Source organism: Orcinus orca, chromosome 9 (assembly GCF_937001465.1).
Source record: "Orcinus orca chromosome 9, mOrcOrc1.1, whole genome shotgun sequence".
NCBI lineage: Eukaryota > Metazoa > Chordata > Mammalia > Artiodactyla > Delphinidae > Orcinus > Orcinus orca.
In genome coordinates this window covers 19,423,837-19,450,654 of record NC_064567.1, presented here as the reverse complement: position 1 = coordinate 19,450,654, position 26,818 = coordinate 19,423,837, and the positions used below count along the sequence as shown (strand labels likewise).

Below are 26,818 nucleotides of genomic sequence, written 5' to 3'. Positions count from 1 at the left end.
GACCTTCAAGCACCTCTGTGGCCAGAGGGCTGCATAGACCATTTGAAGTGTGCCGCCCTGTACTATTTGATTGGTTCGGGAATTCTCTGGATGTACCTGCCCAGCGGTGGCTGTGCCTACGGTCTCCTCACATGTTTTCTTCCCTGCCTTCTAGATCTTATGATTTGGTAATAGGTACCTAAATGATTCTTCTAAGAATGCTGTTATATGTGAGTTTCAGCCTTGAAGAGTACAGTTCCACAATCAGTAGGTTCTTAACCTTTTTTGAAGCAATGTGGTGACCGCTTTACATTTTAAAATTAACTGGGCATTTTCAAAAGGAATTCTATAATTCTTAGCCTTTACAAGTGGTGAGTTCATCCTGTGGATTTATCGGTGAAACTAGGTAAAGCTATAGATCAGTAGCTCTAGATTTAAAGTGAACTGTAGTCCATTTTGACCCAATATACTAAGCTCAAGAGGGGTCAGAAAGTGAATCTGTAAAGCTGCTGACCTTCTGGCTTTGCCTCGGGTAATCACAGTAAGAGTGAAGGACCTCTTGGTGTTGGTGTTTTCTGATGAGTGTGCTTGACTGGAAGGACTTTGTCCTAGTCTCAAGGGAGGCACTGCTGTGGTCTCTGCCTTGACTCCCTATCACTCTGAGTCAGTAGTATCTTTGCCCAAACAAAGAGTGTTTGCTGGTACTGAAAAGGAGAGTCTCATCTTAATTATTTCACATTTGTTTTAGTAGCCAGTCTCTTCACTGTCCTCCTCATTTTCAAGTATGCTGGAGTTCTGAGCAAGAGGAAACAACAGAAAATTGTTTTTTACTATATCAGACAGTTGTCAAGAAAGTAAATGTCACATAACTCAGTATTATGAACTAGCCTCAGTATTGGCAAGAGAAAAATAAAGGGCTAAATGTCTTTTCAAGAAAGCCTTTGATAGTTGATACATGGGAGAAGACAATTTTGGGGAAAAATGAAAGGGAATTTGTTTTTATTGTATAATTTGACAGTTTTGTACTGTGAAAGTCTGTTTCTCATCACCAAGGAAACACTGATGTTTCCTCACTAATCTTTGCCTGTCAGTTTTGGTTTTTAATTGCACTTTAGATTGTATACAGAATAAAGGTATGTATATTTTTAAAGTAAAAATGGGGATGATTCAGTAATCATTGGTTTACATTATTTCAGAGCCAAGCAAGATGTTGAGAATGTGTGAATCTGAGTTGACATTTTCTTTCTGCTCTCTGCCAAAAGAATGGAACGAGGATTCACTCAATAAATATTTGTTGAGTGCCAGCTATGTGCTGGTGGTGGTTTCGATACTGAAGTATGTTTTAGATTTCCATGTAGTGGAAAATACCAGTCCCTGTCCTCATGGGGCTTACATGCTAGTGGGAAGACACAGGAAAACAAATAGATGATATTTAGCAACATTGATTTAGTCTCTATATTAAGTGTTTGTTTTGTGCTGAGCAGTGGTCTAGGTCCTGGGGTATAGAAGTGAGTAAAACAGACATAAATTCCTGTCCTCGTGGAGTTTACATTCTAGTCAAGAAAGGCAGGCTATCAATTAGTAAGAGGGTATAACAGATGGTAAGAAATGCTGTGCTTAAAATAAAATTTAAAAAAAAAGCAAGGAAGGAGAATAGGGAGTTGCTGTTTTGAACACAGTGGTCAGGGAAGGCTTCACTGAGGTTATATTCAAGCCAACACTAGAAGAAGGTGAGGGAGAGTCCAGAAAAGCACCCCAGGAAGAAGGAATAGCAGGTACAGAAAGATCCTCAAGCAAGAACATGATTGGAATTTGGGAGAGCAGCAAGGTTGGAGCTGGAGCACAGTGAGAAGTGGGGAGAGTGGCAGAGGGAGACGAGAGTGCTGGTGGGTGAGGTGTGGCAGAGTGGGTCAGGTCACGTGGGGTCTTGATCACTGTAAGGACTTTGATTTTAAACCTGGGTGTGTGGAAATCATTGTAAGTGTTGAGCACAAGAACGGCACGATGTGTCTAACATGTTAAAAGGGCCACTCTAGCTGCTATACTGAGAAGAGATTTTAGTGGGGGCCAAGGCAGATGAAGATGTTCACATTCATGCTTTGTTACCTTTTAAAGCTTGAGTACACGAAACTGTTTACATTTCCCATCTTGGCATTTCTTTCATTTATGGATTCTTGGTGGTAGAATCTCTGTCCTTGAGGATAATATGAGCTGACAGATAGATCTGACTCTTCTTTGATTCTCCAAACTTCTTTATATCAGTCAAGTCCACTTAGAATTTTTTCGAGATTAAATGTGCAAATAAAATACCATGTATGATTGATCAGGTCACTTATGTGGATAAGTAAAGTAGTTGGGCTGTCTTATTACTATTGAGTACAAATGAGATGTTACTGCATTAGAAAACCTCAGAATTTATAGGTTCTACCAGTGTCTGTCATAATGACTGTTATAGCAGCACCAGAATAGATGAATGTGAATGGATATGAGTTGGGAACTTGGGCCATATGCTTGTTGGTAGTATTTGAATTTGAGTGTTTCTTCCATCCTGTATTAAGTAGATGAGATGATGCCAGATTTCTTTAAAGATACTAAGTATCCATCTAATGCTTATCATAGAAGCAGGTAAACTGAAGGGAAAACAGATACTTGTCTCTGTTGTGATGTGCGCACACACACTTTACATTTCGCCCCAGTTTCGGCTGTTCTGTTGGTGCTTGATCGAGCTCTTAACTCATTTTTCTTGCCTGTAATTGGAAATAACCATATGTGATTGTTAAAGTGAAGTTGTCAGGGCTTGATCATTGAGTAATGTAACATTCATTACTTAACATTTAACTAAAATAATTTTGTGACCTTTTTATATGAAAGTATATGTTGTGAGGTAGAATTAGAATGAAGAATAACCTTAATTGATATAAAAAAGTAAGTCACAGTAGGACAACATGGTTTTGGTAGGAAGTTATTTAAGCCCAGACATAAAATCCCGGCCGCTTGTATGAGAAAGGGAAAAAAGCCTAGAAATGGACATGCTAAACTGTGGGCAAGGATGAGATAGCATCATTTAAAATCTAGGCAGTGGTCCGGATCATTAATGCGGTCACAAGAACTACAAGGCAGTCTTTTCATTAAGTTTAACTGTGTCTGTATTTGTGTTCTGTATCCAGACTCTGCAACTCAAAAGGATAGTATTGCCTTCGGAAAAGGTTGAGTGAAGCCTCTCAGAATTTAAGACCTTAAAATGGAAGCTGAAAAGCTAAGGAGCAAAAAGCATGAGAAATAGAAGTTTGAGGGTAATTAAAAAATGATCTTTAGTTCTGAAGGGCTTTTAAACAGAGCACTGAGTAGTGTTTCTAAAGTTCATTTGTTCTAAGCACTTTCTATTAAGACTATGGGAGAAAATGGCTTGGACATGTGTTAGGAGGATCCCCGTGAAAATGCTTATATGTGGATTTGTCTTTACTACAAATAAGAGAAAATTTGATACTCTGTACTTTTAGAAGTAAGAATAACGTTGATTGTTTCATTAATTTTCATTTCCCATCCCTTGCTTCTGAGGAACTTTACAGGGTATTTCTAGTCTACAGTATCAATGAGGTGCTTGCACATTTGTTGTATTTTATTACAGATAACATGCACGCTCAAAGGCATTCCCCTCCTCCCCTAATACTCCATCCAAGTTCAATGCTTTTCTGATTTTATGGCTTAAAAGTTAGGGCCTCCACCACCTCCCCTCTGCCTCCATCAGCATCCTCCTCTGTCACATGTCCCAACGTGTTGTCCAGAGGCCCCAGTTCATTTCCTCCTCTCTTGATCTTTCTCAAGGCAGGGTTGCAAAAATCTCTCTCTCTCTGCTTTCTGTGTCATCTCACATATCCATTCACAATGACCTCTTGGGCCCTGTGTTCCTTATTTTCTCTTTTTCTAATAGTCTCTAATTAAAGTGATTGAGTTCTTGTTTATTGAAACTGAAATTCTTGTTTTAGGTAATTTGGAGCAAATGAAGTTACTAGAGTTCTAAGGAAGCAAAGGAAACTTGTGTTTTAGGAAGGATTTCTTTACTTGGGTTTTGATGTCATGATTTGAAAAGCTTGACTCTTCATGGATTTATTTAAGGAAGAAACAGAGTAACAGAATTTTTGAATCTTAACTATCCTGATTAAATTAGAATGGAATTAAAATGCTGTCACCACGTTTCTAAAAGAACAGGCCTTTGAGAAATAAACATTTAGGTGGAATATGGTACCTTTCTTACATTTACCTGCATTTATTCATTGATGGACATAGCCCTGTTTCTCCCCTCCCTGTTTCAAAAATCATATTTATTGAGCTAGCGTTTACGTACAATAAAATGCATTATTTTTAGTTCAAGTGAGTTTTGTCAGACGTATATATCCTTGAATATGTTTCCATTGCCCCAGAGACTTCTCTCCTGCTTCTTTATAGGCCGTACCCCCCACCCCGTCTTGCCCCAAACAAATACTGATTTGAAATCTATCACCATATATTATTTTTACCTGTGACAGAACTTCATAGCGTGTGTACTCCTGCGTCTGGCTTCTTTTGCTCAGCAGAATCTTGAGGTTCTTCACATTTCTTCCTTTTTATTGCTGACTGGTATTCCCCCTGCCACCCCAAGTTTTAAAAGAACATTTCTTCATAACTGACTTTCTGATCAAAAAGCTGAAGCCTCAGGGCAATTTAGTATTAAAAGTTCTTTTAGCTTCTTATGTCTGCAGCTCTGGCTAAACCGTTTAGGAAATGGTTTTGGTAATGTTCATTTTCCACACAGCCTGATGCCATTTCCCCCACCCCCAAACACACACACATTCTACCTTCCTTTTCATTTTTCCTCCATGTAGTATGTAAAAATGAGGAGTGAGCTGATTATACTGTATATATCCTAGTGTGAAATGCCATAATGGTCTTTTATTCCAATCAGAAGGGAGTTTGCCAAGCTTTGCTGACACCCTGTAAGTCTATCTCCCACTATCTGCATCAGGAGCCTAGTTGGGTGTTGTATGACATAAAATTTATTTTTAACAGTTTCCATAGTAACCATTACACACAGAGGGAAAAGCTGAGAAGTATAGAACCAAGGTGATATAAGTAGAATATCAGAAATTAGATTCTGAGAGATTTTAACTAAGATTTAACATAGAATGGATTTAATAGCTAGAGTTCTTAACCCAGGCACCAAGAACTCCTAGAGGATCTAGGAATGGCCTTGAGAACTGTGTTTAAAAAATCAAATAAAACCACAAATGCTGATAAAAACCAGCATTCCCCTACCTCATCCTACCACAGTACTAATTCCAACACTTCGGAGGTATGGACTTTTACTCTTTTAGTTGTTTTTTTTTCCCCAGATATTTGTATTTCTGTATTTCTAAGTAATATGCTTATACTACTTTTCTGGATTTTTCTATTTTAGACATTGTATATGAGCTTCCAGTTATGGTTCCTCCTTCACTCTTTCCCCCACCCCACCTCATCTTCTTCCCTCATCCTCTCTGTATAGTTGTGTCCTAGTTTTCGGTTAAATAGCTGGTGCGTATTTTATTATAACGACGTAAATATTTACATCTAAACCATCCAGCATACTTTTTTTTTTTTAAACCCCACATTTGTTTGTTTGTTTGTTTATTTTTGGCTGTGTTGGGTCTTCGTTTCTGTGCGAGGGCTTTCTCTAGTTGTGGCAAGCGGGGGCCACTCTTCATCGCGGTGCGCGAGCCTCTCACTATCGCGGCCTCTCTTGTTGCGGAGCACAGACTCCAGACGTGCAGGCTCAGTAGTTGTGGCTCATGGGCCTAGTTGCTCCGCGGCATGTGGGATCTTCCCAGACCAGGGCTCGAACTGGTGTCCCCTGCATTAGCAGGCAGATTCTCAACCACTGCGCCACCAGGGAAGCCCAGCAGCATACTATTTTTGCTTGTGCAATTTTGTTCTCGTTTTCCTTGTAGTTAATGCTTGTAAAATCCCATTGCCTTTGTTCTGCATCGGTTTCCCCCTTTCCTGGATCCTCTTGTTTCTCCTCTTGTTTTTCTCTTATATTGATGGAGTACATTCTTCAGTAGCTTGCTGAGATAATGGTGCATATGAGGTTTATTTTTTAAGAGCTTGCATGCCTGAAAATGTCTTTATTTTTCCCTCACACTTGATTGATAGTTTTTCTGGGAAATAATTCTCTCTTAGGATTTTGAAGATACATTATTCCTTTGTCTTGTAGCTTTCAGTGTTGCTGTTGAGACGCATTCTGATTCACAGTCCTTTGTATGGCTTTTTTTCCTCCTTTGAAAGCTTTTAGGATTGTCTCTATATCCTTATGTTCTTACGAGTCAGGATAATGTGCCCTGGGTCTTTTTTCACTTCATTGTCTCAAACACTCTGTGTGCCTTTTCAATCTGAAAGTTCATGTCTTTTACTCTGGAACATTTTCTTCCATTTTATTATTATTTTTTCTCCACTTTGTCTCACTTTTCCTCCCCTGCAATTCTTATTTGGACCTCTCGGATCAACCACCCCATTTTCTTTTATCTCCTATTTTCCTTTCTTTGTTTTTTGTGTCTTACTCTTTGGAGATTTCAAGAGTCTCTTCTAACCTTTGTGTTGGATTTTTTTTCCTATCATATTTTTAATTTCCAAGAGCTGTTTTTCATTCTCTGAATTTTTAATAGCATCCTATTCTTGTTTCATTGATGGAATATCTTTTCCCCCAAGGGATATTAATTATAGCTTTTTAAAATTTCTTTTTCCTGCCTAGTTTCTGTTCCCCTACTCCCCTCAGCACTTTTTTCTTTGTTTTCATGCCTGTCTTTCCATATTACAGGCTTTACTTGACTGTGTGGTGATCCTTGGCTAACTGTTTGGATGGAGGAGGGAGGTATACTACAAAGCTGAGATGGAGCTCACAGCATGTGGTGGGGCTTGTCTAGTGATGATTGGGTAGGGACCCAGCAGTTTCCTTGGTTGTTTTTCCCAGGGGAAAGCCGTAAGTTTCCTGTGTTGGGGATCAAAGTCAAGCTGAGTGTTATTGGAGCCAACCCAGGAAGGAGGCTGTGGGTCCAGGGAGGGCTGAGGACCTTACTTGTCGGTGGGTCCACTTTGACTTCATTCTCCTGTTTTCTGTCCAGTGCCTCACACCCTCCTCTCAGCTGTCTGGCATTTCCTGGTCCAGATTCTTTCTAGTTCAGTTTCTTCAGATTGTAAACCTCCTATTTGGCCAGTGCCGTGGCAGAGGGCATTACATGTCTGTGTGGTTTGATGAGGATGTTGGATGAGGGCTCAAAATACTTAGTTTCAACCCTGTACTCTTGCCTTCAATATTCTGGGTGCCTCCTTTTCAGTGTTAGCAAACCCCACTTGATGCCAGCCATCTTCTTACCAGCTTCCAAGGGTTTCTAGCCATCCTTGCTGTTCCCTCCTCTCTGTTCTCTCTTTTCTTGGTATTTTATGCTAAAAAATAAATAGAATTATTTTGCTATCTCTTTGGGATTGATGGAAGGAGTAGAGGTGATTAGAACCTTCTTCAACAGATTGTCAAAGGGGTCTATAACTCCCCAAAAAGCTAACAGTCATTCTTCTGTGCTAATCAAGACAGATTACAAAACCTGTTTATTCAGGGCTCTTTTTACATTGGACAGTTTGATAAAAGTATGATTTAGATATTGTCCTAAAGTTGTAGGATTGGATTAGATACTGTCTCAAGATACCTTCTAATTTTAGCGTTCAATTCATATTTTCCATGTTTGCTGGAAAAATGTCAAAATTTAGTTTTACAGTCACCAAAAAGTAGCATCATGAGTCTGTGTACCACCACACCAAATGTTGTAAAAGAAGACAGATTTTTAATTGTTAAAAACATGGTAGACTTTCTAGGGTGATGGGAATGTCCTATATATTGACGAAGGTTTGGATTATTGCAGGTGTGTATGCATTTGCTAAAACTCATCAAGTGATGCACTTTCATGCATAAATTTTACCTCAAACAGAAAACAAAACCAAAACTGTAAACAAACATGAAATTCTAATTTAAATAAAAATACATGTAAAGGAATGTCAAAAGTATATGAAAGTAGTTCTATGAATTGTGAAAGGTCATGATTCTTTTTATTTTTTCATGCTATAAAAATCAAATTTTTGGGCTTCCCTGGTGGCGCAGTGGTTGAGAGTCTGCCTGCAGGGGACATGGGTTTGTGCCCCGGTCCGGGAAGATCCCACATGCCGCGGAGCGGCTGGGCCCGTGAGCCATGGCCACTGAGCCTGCGCGTCTGGAGCCTGTGCTCCACAACGGGAGAGGCCACAACAGTGAGAGGCCTGCGTACCACAAAAAAAAAAAAAAAAAAAAAAAAAAATTAGGGTAGAACATGAAAACACACTTATCATGTACATGGCGACTACCCTTCCCTGATCCTCTTCTCCTCCTCCTGTGTTATCAAGGCTGGTCAGCAAACTGTGCAGATCTATGAGAATGCCTGCAACTGTCATATTTAATACCTAAAATCAGAATACATGGAAACAATTCTTGGTATGTTTTAATTCCCTTTATTTCACGACTGTCTCTGGAAGCGTCTACTCTTTTCTGGAAACTGGGCTTACCTTCATTTTAGTCGGTTGAGGCGAACGTCCATGTCCTTTGTTATCAACTTCAGCTAAAGTTCTAGACCTAGAAGGATGAACCAAGTGACCTATCATCTGAATAGGAAATATGCCAGGAAGAATGGGGAAGGAATAATAGCACGGACTCGCAAATCAGTCATTCCCTTCTAGATACATTAACTTTGGTGTGGAACTTCATATTTTCAGAGTATATGCTCTATATCCTGAGTAATTTTCTCATTTCTCAGGAGAGAAAATACAGAGAAGTGGAGACCTGAGCAAGTGAATCTGTGTAATAACCAGGATTAGAATTTCACAAGCAGATTAACCACAGCAGAATGAGTGGCAGTGATAACTAGGAACTGTTACTTATAGCAGTACTGGTGAAGAATACTAACCAAATTGTGGGTTTAGGCTGGAAAGACTTTGGACTGACCCAAGATTGAAACTGTTCTATTGTAGGTAAAAGAGAATCTGCTTTCATGCAAGATGCTGTTGCACTGCAAACGAGATGAGCTTCGGAAATTGTGGATTGAAGGAATTGAACACAAGCATGTCCTGAACCTGCTGGATGAAATCGAGAATATCAAGCAAGTGCCTCAAAAGCTGGAACAGTGCATGGCCAGCAAGCACTATCTCAGTGCCACCGACATGCTGGTAAGAGCACAGCCTGCGCTCCTGGGCATTTCTGCTAAGATAGAGCGCTTCCTTCTGTTCTCTGAATTCTGTCCTTCATGAAGCACATGACAAACTGCCCTCTTGGGATTCACGAGCCCTTGCAGGTAAAGCCTGCCGGTTCTCTTCCTAATGTCAGTGTTTGCAATAGTAGGCGATTCTCTTCCTATGTCAGTGTTTGCATTGTCTGCCTTTGGAACAGCGGCAAGAAGTATAATGGTAAGAAACCAGTACTTAAGTCATGTTGGAATGGTAATGAGAGGTGTTTGTTTTAGTTTCAGAGGAAGATAGTTAATGAATCCCATTTTGAAGAATGAAATCTGCATGAGAGAGAAGTTTAGGAAATTTATAAACTATGTTCCAAAAATTCTGTGAAGGACTATTTATATTAGGGCTTTGTTTTTTTTCCTTTAAGTTGATAAGAAAGAAAATAATTTTGGGGGGAATAATTCTGGAATAACTTTGTCCAGCAGGAGTATTCCACAGCCTAGCCTTTAGCCTGTATCTTCATCCATTCTGCTACTTTGTAAAAAAAAAAAAAAAAATTAATTTATTTAATTAATTTATTTTTGGCTGCGTTGGGTCTTCGTTGCTGTGTGCAGGCTTTCTCTAGATACTCTCTGTTGCGGTGTGTGGGCTTCTCATTGCGGTGGTTTCTCTTGTTGTGGAGCATGGGCTCTAGGCATGCAGGCTTCAATAGTTGTAGCACGTGAGCTCAGTAGTTGTGGCTCGCGAGCTCTAGAGCGCAGGCTTAGTAGTTGTGGTGCATGGGCTTAGTTGCTCTGCGGCATGTGGGATCTTCCTGGACCAGAGTTTGAACCCATGTCCCCTGAGTTGGCAGGTGGATTCTTAACCCCTGTGCCATCAGGGAAGCCCATTTTGCTACTTTTTGAATTAGGAATGAAAATTCAGAGAAGGTTGCAGCTGGTGGTACATGTGGCTGAGCGTCAAGATAATGAATAAAAAAATAGGGCTTCCCTGGTGGCGCAATGGTTGCGAGTCCGTCTGCCGATGCAGGGGACGCGGGTTTGTGCCCCGGTCCGGGAAGATCCCACATGCCGTGGAGCAGCTGGGCCCGTGAGCCATGGCTGCTGAGCCTGTGCGTCCGGAGCCTGTGCTCCGCAACGGGAGAGGCCACAACAGTGAAAGGCCTGCGTACCGCAAAAAAAAACAAAAAACAAAAATACACATCTTGCTCCCTAAAAGCGCTAACTTTCCTAGGGCCTGTGGCTATTAGCAAGGGCTGCTCATTCCACCTCCTCTTTCCACACAAAGTTCCCTACTTCCTTCTCACAGTTGTCTGGTGACTACGGAAACTCTCAGGAGTAGATGGACTGTGTTTGGATTTTCTTTTCACTGTAGGTGAAAGTCCCTTATCTTTGTTTCAACAAATTAGATTGGCTGTAGCACTGGGGGGAAAAAAAACACTGAGAGGAATTAGTGGGAGAAAAACAGGTTAAATCCTCTAAGTGGTTCTAATTCATTCAGACTTTCAAGAGGAATTTTGCTCTAAGTCTGTCATACGAAGCTTTAAAGGAAATTTGGTAACCAAGAGATGAGATGTGCCGTGATATTCTCTCATATATTAAAACCAGGTAGTGTGATAGTGAATAGTCAGTTTCCACAGTGGAGGGAGATTAATAATGGTCTTTTCTTTGGAGTGGTAAAATAATTGGGTATTTTCAGTATCTTTATAATGTCATCTTCCTTAATGATGACTATACGGTGTCCAACAAAAAAATTAGTCACCTCTTTAGCTTTGCTGTTGGTTTGTGTTAGGAAGGCATATATGTGCTAAATATTCAAGATTCAGCAATCAGAATAGATAAGCTTATATATATTTGTGTAGCATTTACACATCTATTTGAATCATGATTTTTTGTAGTGGGCCTGCTTTTAAGTAAGTGCCATATATTAAAAATAGGTTGTTAGGGCTTCCCTGGTGGCGCAGTGGTTGAGGGTCCGCCTGCCGATGCAGGGGACACGGTTCGTGCCCCGGTCTGGGAGGATCCCACAAGCCACGGAGCGGCTGCGCCCGTGAACCATGGACGCTGAGCCTGCGTGCCGGAGCCTGTGCTCCGCAACGGGATAGGCCACAACAGTGAGAGGCCCGCGTACCGCAAAAAAAAAAAAAAAAAAAAAAAAAATAGGTTGTTAGAACTTACTTTGGTGTTAATTATGCTCATTTTAGGATTTCAGATTTTAGGATTAGCCTTTATTCCTTAAGGGCTAATTTATTTAAGAGCTAATTAATAATGAACATTGTCTTGTCTTTGTTTTGACTTAAGGACCTCATTAAATACTTCTTTAAATTCTTGGCTGTAAGTTACAGAAATTTAGCTCTAGCTAGCTTAGGTAAAAGAATTGCTTTACTCATGTAACCAATCTGCTAAAAGAACAGGAGTATATGTGCAATGCCATCTGTATGTTTTTTCATTGTTTTACTGTAGACTTTCTTCCACATGTGGGCAGGGTTTGGATGTGTGGGGAAAAGAAGGGTTGTGAGCTGTATTTTACATTTTTCCAGCCTTTGCAGAGGAAAATAATCTTATAATTCAAAAATGGGGGTCAGATCTAGATTAGGCAGCTTGGGTACTGTGATTGTCAGTTCCAACTAAAACTATTTTGTTGGGGGAAGGGGGGTCCTGGGGAGTTGTGTGGGAAGGAAGGGTAGTCACCTCTAGAAAAGAGTAAGTATGAGAGAGATAGTTCCCAGAAGTTCCTCTTTTTCTGTTGTAGTTCTTTATGTACTCTGGATACTTATCCTTTGTCTTTTAGATGGATTGTAAATATCTTTTCCCAGTTGGTAGTATATCTTTTTGTTTAGGGTGTCTTTTATTAAAAAGTTTTAAAATTTAATACAATAATGTTTTTCATTCTTTATTTCCTTTGTTATGTGACTTATTTTGAGAAAGTGTTTTATCCTACTGTCATAAAGAGAATCTCATATCATTGTCTTGAATCCATTTAAAATGTATTATCATATATGGTATGAACTAGGGATCTAATTTTACCTTCTATATAGCCACTTGGCTCACACCATTTATTGAATTCATTTCCTACCGATTTATAATTCCATCTTGATCACATACCAAGTTTTCACATGTGCATGGGTCTGTTTCTGAGCTCTTTATGTTGTTCAGTTGGTCTTGTCTGTATCTGCACCAAAACCATGTTGTTTTAATTACTATAATTTTATAATATATCTTGATAGCAGGTGAAGACATTCCCTCACTTTGCTATTCAGAACTGTCTGTGCTATTCTTGGCCCTTTTCTCTTCCATATGAATTTTGGTATCAACTTGTCAAGTTCCATGCAAAGCGTGATGGTATTTTGATTAAATTTAGGAGAACTTCATCTTTGTAATATCAGGTCTTTCAGAAAAGGGTATCTCTCATTTATTGATGTCTTAATTTATGTGCTTTATAATAATGCTTAGTAATGTATTCCTTAGAGACAGTACATGTATTTTGTTAGTTTTACTTCTGGCTCTCAGCTCCTGGTTGCTTTTTAAAATAGTGGCTCTTTATTAATTATTTCTAGCTATTTGTTGCTGATGTATAGGGATGTGATAGATTTCTTGTTTATGAATCGTAGATTTCCTTGAACCTAATCCTTATCCTGCTTGCTTGGAAAATGATGATTTGTTCTTTAAGACTTGGCTCAAATTTCATCAAGTTTCTGAATGTCCCTGGTAATTAGATGCTTCTCTTTTTTTAAAAAAGAATTATTATATATTTTTATTGTGGCAAGAATACTTGACATGAGTAGATGCTTTTCTTTGTCTCCATAAATATAATTGCTTTTGTTTGTATGGTAGGTCATTGAGGGCAGGGACTATATCTTACCTATTTTTGTCTGCCCTGTACTTAGCATAATGTACTTCACATGGTCAGAGTTCACAGATGATTAGCCGAACGGGTAACTCTGTGGAAGACTTTGACACCACTAAATAGAGAAAAGGAAAATTCCTCTCTAGGAGCTCTGGTCTGATTTTTTTCTCCTCTGGTTTGGGGTTTTTGTTAGGTTTTGTTTTTGTTTTTTTAATGGCAAGGTTCTCTAGTTTCTAACCGTTCCTTTCTGCAATATTTAAATGGACAACAAAAACAATAATTATAATAATAGCTAATATGTGTTGAGCCCTCACTGTGTACTGGTACCATTTTAAGTATGTTACCTTTGTTAACACTTTGAATTCTCACAACAACCCTATGAGAGAGAGGTTTCTGATGTCCTTCCCATTTTCCAGAGGAGGTAGTTGGTTTGGATGACCAGGGGGTTTAGCATATTCTAATATACAGTGAAGATTTCATGGAGGTAGGATTTAAGATGTGCTCAAAACGTTGGAAATATTCTTCAATTTGGTCTTTTGTATATGAGTAAATAGTAAGGTCCATAATTGCTCTTTGATTGCACTTCATATGAGAAAATAATCACATTTCCTTTCCCCATGGTTATGTGCTATTAGAAGTAAAATCTACTTAAGGCATCTCAAGGGTCCAAATGGAAATCTTTGCTAAAACACATCAGAGGGGAGGACTTACCTGGTGGCGCAGTGGTTAAGAATCCGCCTGCCAATACAGGGGACACAGGTTCGATCCCTTGTCCAGGAAGATCCCACATGCTGCGGAGTAACTAAGCCCATGTGCCACAACTACTGAGCCTGTGCTGTGGAGTCAGTGAGCCACAACTGTTGAAGCCCATGTGCCTGGAGCCTGTGCTCCGCAACAGGGGAAGCCACCGCATGAGAAGCCCACACACCTCAATGAAGGGTAGCCCCTGCTCGCCCGCAAGTAGAGAAAGCCCATGCCCAGCAACGAAGACCCAAGGCAGCCAAAAATAAATAAATAAAGATAAATTAAAAAAAAAAAAAGAAAAAGTAATTTCCTTTAAAAGACATCAGAGGAAAGTGAAGACAGAACAATCTAGTCTTTCAAACCCCTCTGATTTGCTTAGATCTTTTTATCAAGAGATTTTGTCTTTCCTTTTTTTTTTTTTGCGGTACGCGGGCCTCTCACTGCTGTGGCCTCTCCCGCTGCGGAGCACAGGCTCCGGACGCGCAGGCTCAGCAGCCATGGCCCACTGGCCCAGCTGCTCCGTGGTACGTGGGATCCTCCCGGACCGGGGCACGAACCCATGTCCCCTGCATCGGCAGGCAGACTCCCAACCACTGTGCCACCAGGGAAGCCCTGTCTTTCCATTTTTAAGGCAGGTGCAGATGCCCAGTAATTTAATCCCTACTCAGGTTAATAAATTCAGAGTAAATAAATCAGTGGTGACCCATGGCTCTTGTCAGCTCCTGCAGTTCCTATTTCACCATCAGCCTGGGCTGATAGCTATAGACTTGGCTTCTAGATGGGATATTTATGTCTTTTGATAACTTGAGTATTGCATAAAATAAATTGTCATGACAGGGGATGTCTGCAAATAGGCATGGCCTTTTGTTTCCTCCTTCAAGGTAAACAGCTGCTGTTAGCCTATGAAAAGCTAAAAGTGATCCAACAAGAAGCCTGTATCCGTCATATTGAAATCAGAGACTTGATTAATACTGTAGCCTGTAGCTTTGTGATATGTACGGTTTAAATTAGACCTCTGCAGTCATTGTGCTGGGTTGATGCAAGCGCATTAATGACATAATTTCTGGTTGCTGCATCACATTTCTGCAGTTTGTCCTTTGTATTCCACTCACATTAATTGAAGTAATTTTGCCAGTGAAGCGTGTTTCAAACCTCTGCATTTAAATTGAAATTTTAATTCCCTTATTGTCTTGAAAAGACGGCTGAAGATGCCTTGTTACAGGTTTCATTATCACTCAAAACACTCCAGCTGCTGGTTCTAATGTACAATGACTGATTAATTCTGGGAAGAATTATTAATGTAAGAACAGCTTCTTCCCAGTGGCATGAGCTAACCAGGAAGGTATTTCATGATAGTTAATATTTTTATGAACTATTTTTTTAAGGAAAATTTTGTGTGGAAGTCTGCATCGAACTGAAATTGCACAGATGAGCTTTGAAAACCACTTACACAAGTTCTGATTTATCAACCCATAGAAGTCAATTCATAATTGCATTCAATCAGTGGAAACCAAGCCAGTGTGAGTAGTTTTGAAGCACTTTAGCTGACAGTCACAAGGCTTGTGACTAAAATAAATTTTTCATTTCTAAGGCTTCCTGAGATTGTAGAGATTTTGAATGTCTCTTGATCATTTTGTCTTTTTTAAAAAATTTATATGCCTTTTTAAAAAGAATCCATAGTTGTATAGTCAGATAAGGATCATTATGATAATTATAATAACAACATATATATGTTGCCTGTCTTCTTCCCAGAGGATCCCAGAGTGCTTTGCTGAAAGAATGGTATGGTGGAATTATTTCACTTACCCTATGAAGATGTGGCCACCTCTGGGGTGAAGAGAGTAAAACAGCTATTTAATTGCATAGTTTTTTTAAGATCCTATAATAAAAATAGGTATATGTGTAATACTCTTAGTTTACAAGAGCCTTTGCAATTGTTGTACAACATTCAAGGCTGTGAATGTCAGCGTGGGTCTTAGTGTGGGTCAGGTGGACCTGTGCTTGAATCCCAGCTTTGCCCTTTACTAGCTGGATGACTTGGGGCTACTTATTTAATTTGACTTTGCTGAAAGTTGGAGTTGAGAATAATTGTATGCCCCCAGAGTTGTTGAAGGGATTAAATGAAATATTAAGCTATGTATGTAAAGTACGCACAGTATACATAGTAAGACCTTAGAAATGTTATTTATAATTGATTATGTTTACTGATACTGTAAGAAAGGATGTAGTGATTGTTATCATGTTATACCCTCAAAAACCCGTCTGAGGTGGACTTGTTTTGAGCTGATAAGAGTTGAAGTAGGGCTGGCTAAGTTAGGCATTTTTGATTCCTTTTCTTCTTGCCCTGAATGAAAGACCACTCCACAGTTTATATGGTCAAGGAATTCCTGCAGGCAGAGATAGGATTTTTCTCGGAAAACAAGTCTAGTCTGCTCTTACACAGGCACAGATGGATGATCAAGACCCCAGAGCTCTAGGCCATATTTTCAGGATTTGGCATGAACAAATTTCAGTTTCTGTGTCATCAGTCACCTCTTCAGCTTACATCAAGTATATGTTCGATGGGTACCCACTGACTGTCCAATTATGAGCGATGTAATTTGTTGGTAAACTGTCCAAGACCAGTTTGTTGCAAAATCTAGTCTTAGGTGACTCTTGGGTATTGTAATCAGATACAAGCCAGTTCACTATAAGAGAGTGCTTATCAACAAATGTTGATTTTAGTATCAGAGTAGTTGATGTTCAGTTATTCTTTCTGTCATTGCTTAGATGGTAGGACCAGTGGACCAATCAGGTTGCTCCTGTTGGTGCCAGTAAAACTGTGTCATCAGCAAATAAACTAATGCCTCTTTTCTCAGATTATGGGCAGGCAAGGGGTGACCATGCATCCACTGATTCATGTACAAGAAAAAAGGGGCCAAAGTGCGTATTCCTTTCATCTGGCTTGAAAGATTCTGAGATCTCACAGGGCTGATTTTTCCTACCCTGACTCTGGGAATGAATGGTATTGAGGTGAAAGCACTGGGAATATCAGAGCCGAAACTCTAGCGAACTTATTGGACCGAACCTGACAGTGGTTCAGTGACTGCAAAATGTTTCAATATTCCATATAGATTTCCCTACATGGTAAAAAAAAAATGTATCCGTGATCAATAATGAAACAGCCACCGTTAAAGCCCATCTGTTCCTAGTGTAGAATACTGATCTGAAAGACTGCCAGTATTCTATACTAATAATTTGTCAGCAAAGAATTTGGCACATATTTTGATAGATGGACAAATGAATGTGACAATGCCATTGTTGATTACTTGTGTTGTTTCTATGTGGATCTGTGAAGGTGGCCTTAAACTTGAAGGACCTTACGTGCTAGGAGGAAGGGACAGATGATGAAGAAATAAATAGCATCTCATATCATGATCAGTGCAACAGGAGTTCCAGGAATACGGGGGCTGGGAGTGGGGTAGTCTGGTGTGCTATTTTATTTTATTTTATTTATTTATTTATTTTTTGCGGTACGTGGGCCTCTCACTGCTGTGGCCTCTCCCGTTGTGGAGCACAGGCTCCGGATGCACAGGCTCAGCGGCCATGGCTCACAGGCCCAGCCGCTCCACGGCATGTGGGATCTTCCTGGACCGGGGCACGAACCCGCGTGCCCTGCATCAGCAGGTGGACTCTCAACCACTGCGCCACCAGGGAAGCCCATGGTGTGCTATTTTCTGGTCAGCCGTAGCTGCTTTCAGCTGCATTTGGGAACGCTGAATTCCCTCAAACACCTACATCTGATTTTCTTGGCAAAAAGATGAAGGAAAAGCTGAAGATAAAGTTAGTAAATGAGTAACCTCGGTTTTTGGATCCCAAATTAAGTAAGTAGCTTTCGTGTGGCAGCGTTATGTTTCTCCTAGAGAGTAAAAGTACAGGGCTCTGTAGTAACTATTTTTCTTGCCGCTCATTGCCCTTTTAATTTATGTTTGTTTTTGAAGGCTGGGGTTTTTAAAAGCCACACTGTTTGATAGGCACTGGCTTATTGTAATAGCTTTCCTTCTCCTTTAGTTTTATTTTGCTCTTTCTGTCTGCTCTTCATTTGCCTCTTATTTTAAAGCAAATAGAAATTGTTTTATTTCACTAAACCTCATAAGGTTCAGCAGTTTTCAGCTGGCTCACTTGGCTGTAGGGCAGTGGTTCCCAAACTCTGCACATTAGGGAATCCTTCAAGAATCCTAAAGCCCAGGTTGCACCCTAGACGGATGACGTTGAAATCTCTGGGGGTGGACGCTAGCTTCAGTAATTGTTGGCATTCTCCAAGGGATTCCAATGTTCAGACAGATTTGGAACCAGTGATGTGTACGGTATAGCCTATGCTATGCAATAGACCAAAACTAATTGTCCTTGACTTCATTTAACACTTACATTTGAAACCAAATATTTGTGTAAGACAGACATATCACATGGCAATATTGACCTTTATGTAGAAATGTTGTAGGTTGACTAAAGTTACTTTGTTGCTGTCCTCTAGTGCAGTTTTTGGATAGAGCTGATGAGTATTTGGCTCTTAGTCTGATTTTATAGCCTGATTATTTGGTCAATATGAGTTTCGTTGAATGGCTAAATTAGATGCTCTCCAGGTTTGAGCTGACTTGGAACTCTTTAGAGCTGTCATCTTGGTGCTCTGATTTCTGTATCTTTACTGTGTGTTCTTATCTGACTTACTGCTGGGATTGAATGGATTGAAATTGGGGCAATAAATTTATTTATTGACAAGTGGTGTCTAGGTACAGCATAGTATAGTAAAAACAAAATGGGTTGAAAAGCCAGACATTCTTAATTCTAGTCCTGACCCAACAACCCACTAGTTCTGTGAGGTTAGACAGATGCATCACTTTCTCTCTGTTTTCCAGTATCCTCTTCTGTAGAGTGGATATACAGATACTTACTCCGTGTACATTATAGAATGGTTGTGAGAATAAAAATGAAACTTTGTACAGGTAAAGTGCTTTGGGAAACAGAAGGCAGTATAGAAATTTACAGTGGTGTAGGTAGCATGATAGTCATCACTGTCACACGGGGCCAGGTGAAAAGGTCTGGGGCTTCTGATGTTGAGCAGCATTTCTCTCCTGGCTCTACCATCACTAATGCTTACATGTTGTAATCAGGTTAACCATAGGCGCACGTGCGTACATTTACACACTTCAAGTCTGTAGGAGGAATGATCTCAGTCAAGAATAACACACAAGTCCTTTGCTCACATCGTCCTTCTTATGTCTGGTTTCAGCCTCACGTATGGATTTGCTCGAACAGGATTTTGACTGGTCAGTCTGTGGCCAGGTGGGGACCCTAATGTATGTGTAAGAATGGCAGCAGATGGCAACGCCTGTTGTTGCTGGGAACCCTCTCTCCACCTGGTGGTGGTCTGAGAATGCCGATTAGTAGTTTTTGCTTGGCTTTGACAAGATAGGGGGAGCTTGCTAAGGAAGTCTGTTTTCTTTGAGATCCATCCCAATACTAATTACTTGTGGTTGCCTAGCTCTTAAAATGAAAAAAAGCCATATTCCTCTCACATTCTTTTGTGGGATTTTAATAGTTCATGTTAGTAAAGAGCTGTAGAAGTGCTGAGAAGTGGTGAGCCCGTCCCCCCGCCCCAACCACTGCTATAAAACCCTCAGCAAATCCTCCTGGGTTGGGACACATTGAAGGCAGGAGCCCATTGTGGCCCCCTTTGCCTTCCGAAGTCATAAAGCTATTCTTTTCTACTTCACCCCAAACTCTGTCTCTGATATTTGATTTGGCACCAGTGTACAGAGAGGCTTAGAGCTTTTGGTAACAATGGGAACTGAAGGCATCATAAAATTAGGAACAAAGAAGGATTTTTTCATGAGCTTTTCCATAAGCAATTACATTTCTTATAAGGTATTAGGTATAGTCTAATTTCATCAGGAAAGTGATTGTGAACAGAGTTGTTAAGTCCATTTAGAACAAAATAATGCTCTTAAGTTGGCATTATGCATCAGAAACCCTAAATAACGTTGGACTTGGAATTCTACTTCTTGAATATTATGTTAAGGAAAGAATTAAGAATTTTAATTGTGAAGTGTTCAAAAATATGTATACAAGGATAATTATCACAGTAAGATTTATGGAAGTAAAAAAATTAGCAGTTACCTAAGTATAGTGAGTTGGTTTAAATCATTTATGGAATATTCATATTATGGACTAGCAAGAAAATACTAAAAATCATGTCTAGTGATGGGCAGATGGTCCCAAAATATTTCCATATGAAAAAAGCATATTGAAAAGTAATAGTATTTTTGTAAAAACTCTGTGTGGAAAATGATCGGAAGGAGTCAGTTTAAAATGTATTTTATCTGATCAGTAAAAATATGGATCTTTTTTCCTTGTGATTTGTTTTTCAAGTTTTCTTGAACATCTTTTACTTTCCTAATTTGAAAGAAAAAGGTTAAGAAAAACATTTCGGGGCCACAGTTTTTTTTTTTTAAATATGTAAAATTAGCATGGGGCCTCAGTCTTAACAACTTTTAAAGACCCCCGAAAATAGAAAATTCTTACCTTTCATTTCTCGGATACTGTCATTCTGTGAGGCTCGTGCTAATGGGATGGCTATTTTAGAAGACCTGGTTGCCCATACTTTACAAGAGAAAAAAAAAAAGACTTGCTTTAATAAAATATGGGAATTAGATGTGGTAGAATGCCCTGATGTTTAAGAAAACCAAAAATAAGGGAGAACCCTCAAAAAAGCTTAAGAATAGTTTAGTAGACTGGTATGCTTTTAGAACAAGTCAGTGGTTCATGGCAGTCATAGGATGAGATCTTTGATGAAGTTGGAAGGCACATTTGATCTCTTTTGAGTTTTGTTTTCTAAGATAGATTTGAAGATCCTGTACAGGAGAAATTCACAAGTAAAAGGCCTTTTCTTTGACAGCACTTGATTTTACAGGCACCCCTCCCTTCCTTCACTTATCAATAACTTCATCTCATTTGCTTTATCCTGTAAATTCCATTATCTCCCAGGCAGTCTATTGCATTAAGCCTTTAGTACCTACTATCGCCTCATTTACATTGACGCGTGCTTGACCTCAGCCCTTGTCCTCTCTTTGTTAATGCACCAGCAAGCACTGATATCTCTCTGGAGCATTATTATTTGGCTGTTACCTCAACTACTAACAAACCTCCATTTGAGCTGATGAAAGTTTATTAAATAAAAACATACAATAACCCTGGCAGTAATGAAGGGAGAATGGAGGTGGCTAGCATCCTGTTCATAGTGGTGAGAGCCTGCTGAGTCCGCATAATAGGTATTGGACTTCCTGAGGGAGAAGAAGGGGCACCTGAATGCGGCTGATCAATGTTATGTTAGCAAACTGACTTATTCTAAGAATGGGCTTTTTTGATGGCCTGATTTGATCGTTGTTGATGGGCTACAAGCTGAGGAGTTAGGAGAAAAAAAAATGTTCTTGCTCCAGGCACTCGGCCTTGCCCTGTGCAGCTTTCTTGGGAAGTCTGTCTTAAGTACCAAACTGTCAATAGCCCTGAGGCCTTCAGTCAGAGGCCAAGCTGAACCCTAGGGAGCCAAAAACCTCTATCTTATCCAGTGAAGCTGGGATCAGGGATTCTGTTTTTCCTCTAGACCCCTAGGACTCCCTGAAACCTCCACAGTAGCCTGAGCCCTTTATTCTCCCTTGTAAGTCCCATACTCTCTTCCTCCCTCCACCAACCACTTGTGCGTGCAGAGCAGTCTAAGCCGTCCTCTACTTAGGCCACATGTGGTGGCTCGTGTCATGCTATAAACAGAAGTGAGTGGATGAAATTTATCCTTAAGAAAGTTTTTAAGTACTATTATCAAGTTTATATCTAACAGGTAGGAGTTTTGTGCACAAAATCCTTTGGGGTCACATGCTTGTGTTTTATATCCCATATAATATGATACTATATTCTGCAAGTAAAATTGTTGCTAGTTTCTCTATGCAGTTAAATACTTAGGACTCTATACGGGCCACAACATTCTACAAAGTACAGTGATTTCCTAGAGGCATCAAAGCTTTCAGACTGGCTCCTTAAACTGTTAGATTGAAACAGCCGATATTTGATCATTTTTGACTCAGGAAAACAGTAATTTTCGTATTTCAAACTAATACATGAAATCACGTTTTTTTTTGTTTTTTTAAACTTGCATTTGGTCTCTTTTACCAGTTTCTGTCTGATAAAGAATAAAATCTCTGCATTGGGAAATACGGTATAGCTAAACGGGAATGTTTGGTAAGTGAATGATTTGGGATTCTTGTGAGAAACATCCTCCCTGCTTGTGTTGAGATGGGTATGAATCAGACTTGATTCAGAGCGAGGCTTCTTGGGCCCATCTGGGACCCCCTGAGCTTGAATGTGGAGAATTCTAGATAGAGTACTGTCTTGAGGACTAGGGCCTGAAGACACCAGAGTTTGCCTTCCCACAGTTCAGGGGCCCATGGCAGCAGGCTGGTGACCTGGGTGCTAAGTAAATCTCAGGTTTCAAGGCATGTTTCTTTTGTTGTTCATAGCCAAAGATTTTTGGTGTTCTTATTTCGTTGAGGGTGTTCAGACTTGTGTCTTTTTATATACTTACGGGAAGGGATGGTATCGATTCTCTAGAATAGCCTAATTTCATATCTTTCTGTTATATCTGTAAGTTGGGCCAAGGCAACATTTTCAGGATGGTTATGTTGTCTTACTAGAAAAATGCTTCCTTAAGGGAGATGTACTGACCTATTGAAAAGTGATAGAACATTTTGGAACCATGTAATTATCAGAGTCCTGAAGGAAATATTTGTTTTGGACTCAACTGTGGCAACACATTTGCTTTTTGTAGGGAACACTGTTGCCAAAATATTACCCAGCAGATGGTTTAGTTATCAGGTTGGGTTTTTTTGCTTAAATTTGAAAGATTTGTTTTGTTGTGTTTTTTGGCTTGAACCTTAGTTCTATTTAGAAACAGTTACAGTTGTCATTCACCTTTGTGTATCTCACCTCCCCCAACCAAAAAAATAAAATAAAGATCAGTGGTTTCTTTTTAGCGTTTTTTCCAATGAAGCAGCTGTTGTGAATGGCTGACTTTGATGTTACTTAAAGACATTTCCATTGGTTCGTGTTAAAGCACAAAACTAGATCTTTTTACCTAATCAGCTTGAGTAAGACTGGTAGAAGACAAACACTTAACTATGAAATCATTATTCCTAGTTTAAACTAAAATGATAATGAGAAATAGACATTTGGGAAAGAAAATTTAAGGGCACTTGTAGTTTCTAATTACAAAGATTTCCTTTGTTGTAGGTTGATCTCTCAACTCAAGGCAAATTTCTTTTTTGAAAGCACCAGACGATTCTTGATTATGTACATTTTAACTGTACCTCTGACCTATTTTATTGAGTTAAGGAAATATTTCTCAGAACTTGTTTCCTAAATGGATAGGTTTTTAATAGTGAAGCATACTGTCCTGTTCGATATCATGTGTTAAAACATTTTGTAGATGTTTGCTTATCTTCGTAATCCTAAAAGAAATATTTGTTTTCAACTCAAACAGATTTCTGTTATCTGTATGAGCAGTTTCTAACTCTGGTGAGTTAGAACATTAACGTTCTGTCAGATAATAGTAGGTGTTCTGTGAAAAAATCCTTGTTGGTAGTATCTATCTCCCCTCCCTCCCCCTCTCCCCACGTGGATTTATTTTTGAAAATATGTGTAAGAAAACTTCGAAATACATCTGGTTGGCTCATTATGTAGTACTCTACCTTTAAGAAATGGTGTGGGGACTCCACTCTTGGAGGGCACACACAAAGTAGTGTGTGCATCGGGACCCAGGGGAAGGAGCAGTGACCCCATAGGAGACTGAACCAGACCTAACTGCTAGTGTTGGAGGGTCTCCTTCAGAGGCAGGGGGTGGCTGTGGCTCACTGTGGGGACAAGAACACTGGCAGCAGAAGTTCTGGGAAGTACACCTCGGTGTGAGCCCTACCAGAGTCTGCCATTAGCCCCACCAAAGAGCCTGTAGCCTCCAGTGCTGGATTGCCTCAGGCCAAACAACCAACAGGGAGGGAACTCAGCCCTCCCCATCAGCAGACAAGCAGATTAAAGTTTTACTGAGCTTTGCCCACCAGAGCAACACCCAGCTCTACCCACCACCAGTCCCTCCCATCAGGAAGCTTGCACAAGCCTCTTAGATAGCCTCATCCACCAGAGGGCAGACAGCAGAAGGAAGAACTACAGTCCTGCAGCCTATGGAAGGAAAACCACATTCACAGAAAGATAGACAAAATGAAAAGGCAGAGAGTTATGTACCAGATGAAGGAACAAGATAAAAACCCCAGAAAAACAACTAAATGAAGTGGAGATAGGCAGCCTTCCAGAAAAAGAATTCAGCATAATGATAGTGAAGATGATCCAGGATCTCGGAAAAAGAATGGAGGCAAAGATTGAGAAGATGCAAGAAATGTTTAACAAAGATCTAGAATTAAAGAACAAACACCTAGAAGAATTAAAGAACAAACAGAGATGAACGATACAATAACTAAAATGAAAATACACTAGAAGGAATCAATAGCAGAATAACTGAGGCAGAAGAACGGGTAAGTGACCTGGAAGACAGAATGGTGGAATTCACTGCCACAGAACAGAATAAAGAATGAAAAGAAATAAAGACGGCCTAAGAGGCCTCTGGGACAACATTGAACACAACAACGTTCGCATTATAGGGGTCTCAGAAGGAGAAGAGAGAGAGAAAGGACCTGAGAAAATATTTGAAGAGATTATAGTCGAAAACTTCCCTAACACGGGAAAGGAAATAGCCACCCAAGTACAGGAAGCACAGTGAGTCCAATACAGGATAAACTCAAGGAGAAACATGCTAAGACACATAGTAATCAAATTGACAAAAATTAAAGACAAAAATTATTGAAAGCAACAAGGGAAAAATGACAAATAACATACAAGGGAACTCCCATAAGGTTAACAGCTGATTTCTCAGCAGAAACTCTACAAGCCAGAAGGGAGTGGCACAATATACTTAAAGTGATGAAAGGGAAGAACCTACAACCAAGATTACCCGGCAAGGATCTCATTCAGATTCGATGGAGAAATCAAGAGCTTTAAGGAGGGCTTCCCTGGTGGCGCAGTGGTTGAGAGTCCGCCTGCTGATTCAGGGGACACGGGTTCGTGCCCCGGTCCGGGAGGATCCCATGTGCCATGGAGCGACTAGGCCCGTGGGCCATGGCCGCTGAGCCTGTGCTTTGCAATGGGAGAGGCCACAAAAGTGAGAGGCCCACGTACTGCCAAAAAAAAAAAAAAAAAAGGCTTTAAGGACAAGCAAAAGGTAAGAGAATTCAACACCACCAAACCAGCTCTACAACAAATGCTAAAGGAAATTCTCTAAGTGGGAAACACAAGAGAAGAAAAGGACCTACAAAAACAAACCCATAACAATTGAGAAAATGGTAGTAGGAACATACATACTGATAATTACCTTGAACATGAATGGATTAAATGCTCCAACCAAAAGACACAGGCTTGCTGAATGGATACAAACAAGACCCATGTATATATGCTGTCTACAAGAGACCCACTTCAGACCTAGGGATATGTACAGACTGAAAGTGAGGGGATGGAAAAACATATTCCATGCAAATGGAAATCAAAAGAAAGCTGAAGTAGCAATACTTGTATCAGATAAAATAGAGAATGTTACAAGAGACGAGGAAGGACACTACATAATGAGCAAGGGATCAATCCAAAAAGAAGATATAACAATTATAAATATATATGCACCCAACATAGGAGCTCCTCAATACATAAGCCAACTGCTAACAGCTATAAAAGAGAAAATTGACAGTAACACAATACTAGTGGGGGACTTTAACACCTCACTTACACCAATGGACAGATCATCCAGACAGAAGATTAATAAGGACACACAAGCTTTAAATGACACAATAGACCAGATAGATTTAATTGATATTTATAGGACATTCCATCCCAAAACAGCAGATTACACTTTCTTCTCAAGTGTGCATGAAACGTTTTCCAGGATAGATCATATCTTGGGTCACAAATTAAGCCTTGGTAAATTTAAGAAAATTGAAATCATATCAAGCATCTTTTCTGACCACAGTGCTATGAGATTAGAAATAGTTACAGGGAAAACAAAATGTAAAACACACAAACACATGGAGCCTAAATAATACATTACTAAATAACCAAGAGATGACTGAAGAAATCAAAGAGGAAATCAAAAAATAACTAGAGACAAAGGACCATGAAAACACGATGATCCAAAACCTATGGGATGCAGCTAAAGCAGTTATAAGAGGGAAGTTTATAGCTATACAAGCCTACCTCAAGAAACAAGAAAAAATCTCAAATAAACAATCTAACCTTACATCTAAAGGAACTACAGAAAGAACAAACAAAACCCAAAGTTAGCAGCAGGAAAGAAATCATAAAGATCAGAGCAGAAATAAATGAAATAGAAACAAAGAAAGCAATAGCAAAGATCAATAAAACTAAAAGCTTGTTCTTTGAGAATATAAACAAAATTGATAAACCATTAGCCAGACTCACCAAGAAAAAGAGGGTTAGGACTCAAATCAATAAAATCAGAAATGAAAAAGAAGTTACAAAGCTGACACTGAAGAAATACAAAGCATCCTAAGAGACTACTACAAGCACCTCTATGCCAATAAGATGGACAACCTGGAAGAAATGGACAAATTCTTAGAAAGGTAGAACCATCCAAGACTGAACCAGGAAGAAATAGAAAATTTGAACAGACCAATCACAAGTAATGAAATTGAAACTGTGATTAAAAATCTTCCAACAAACGAAAGTCCAGGACCAGATGGCTTCACAGGTGAGTTCTTTCAAACATTTATAGAAGAGCTAACACCCATTCTTCTCAAACTCTTCAAAAATTGCAGAGGAAGGAACACTCCCAAACTCATTCTATGAGGCCATC

General features: G+C 39.7%; 1 protein-coding gene across 2 annotated transcripts in view; it reads left to right on the top strand.

Moving 5' to 3' along the window:
• Positions 1-26,818, top strand: part of EXOC4 (exocyst complex component 4) — an 811,980-nt gene that overhangs the window by 22,443 nt on the left and 762,719 nt on the right. For both annotated transcript variants that reach the window (XM_004272179.4, XM_049714951.1), the window contains exon 3: positions 9,040-9,234. In XM_004272179.4, the coding sequence (XP_004272227.1) occupies positions 9,040-9,234 (195 nt within the window). The remainder of the gene's footprint in view (positions 1-9,039; positions 9,235-26,818) is intronic.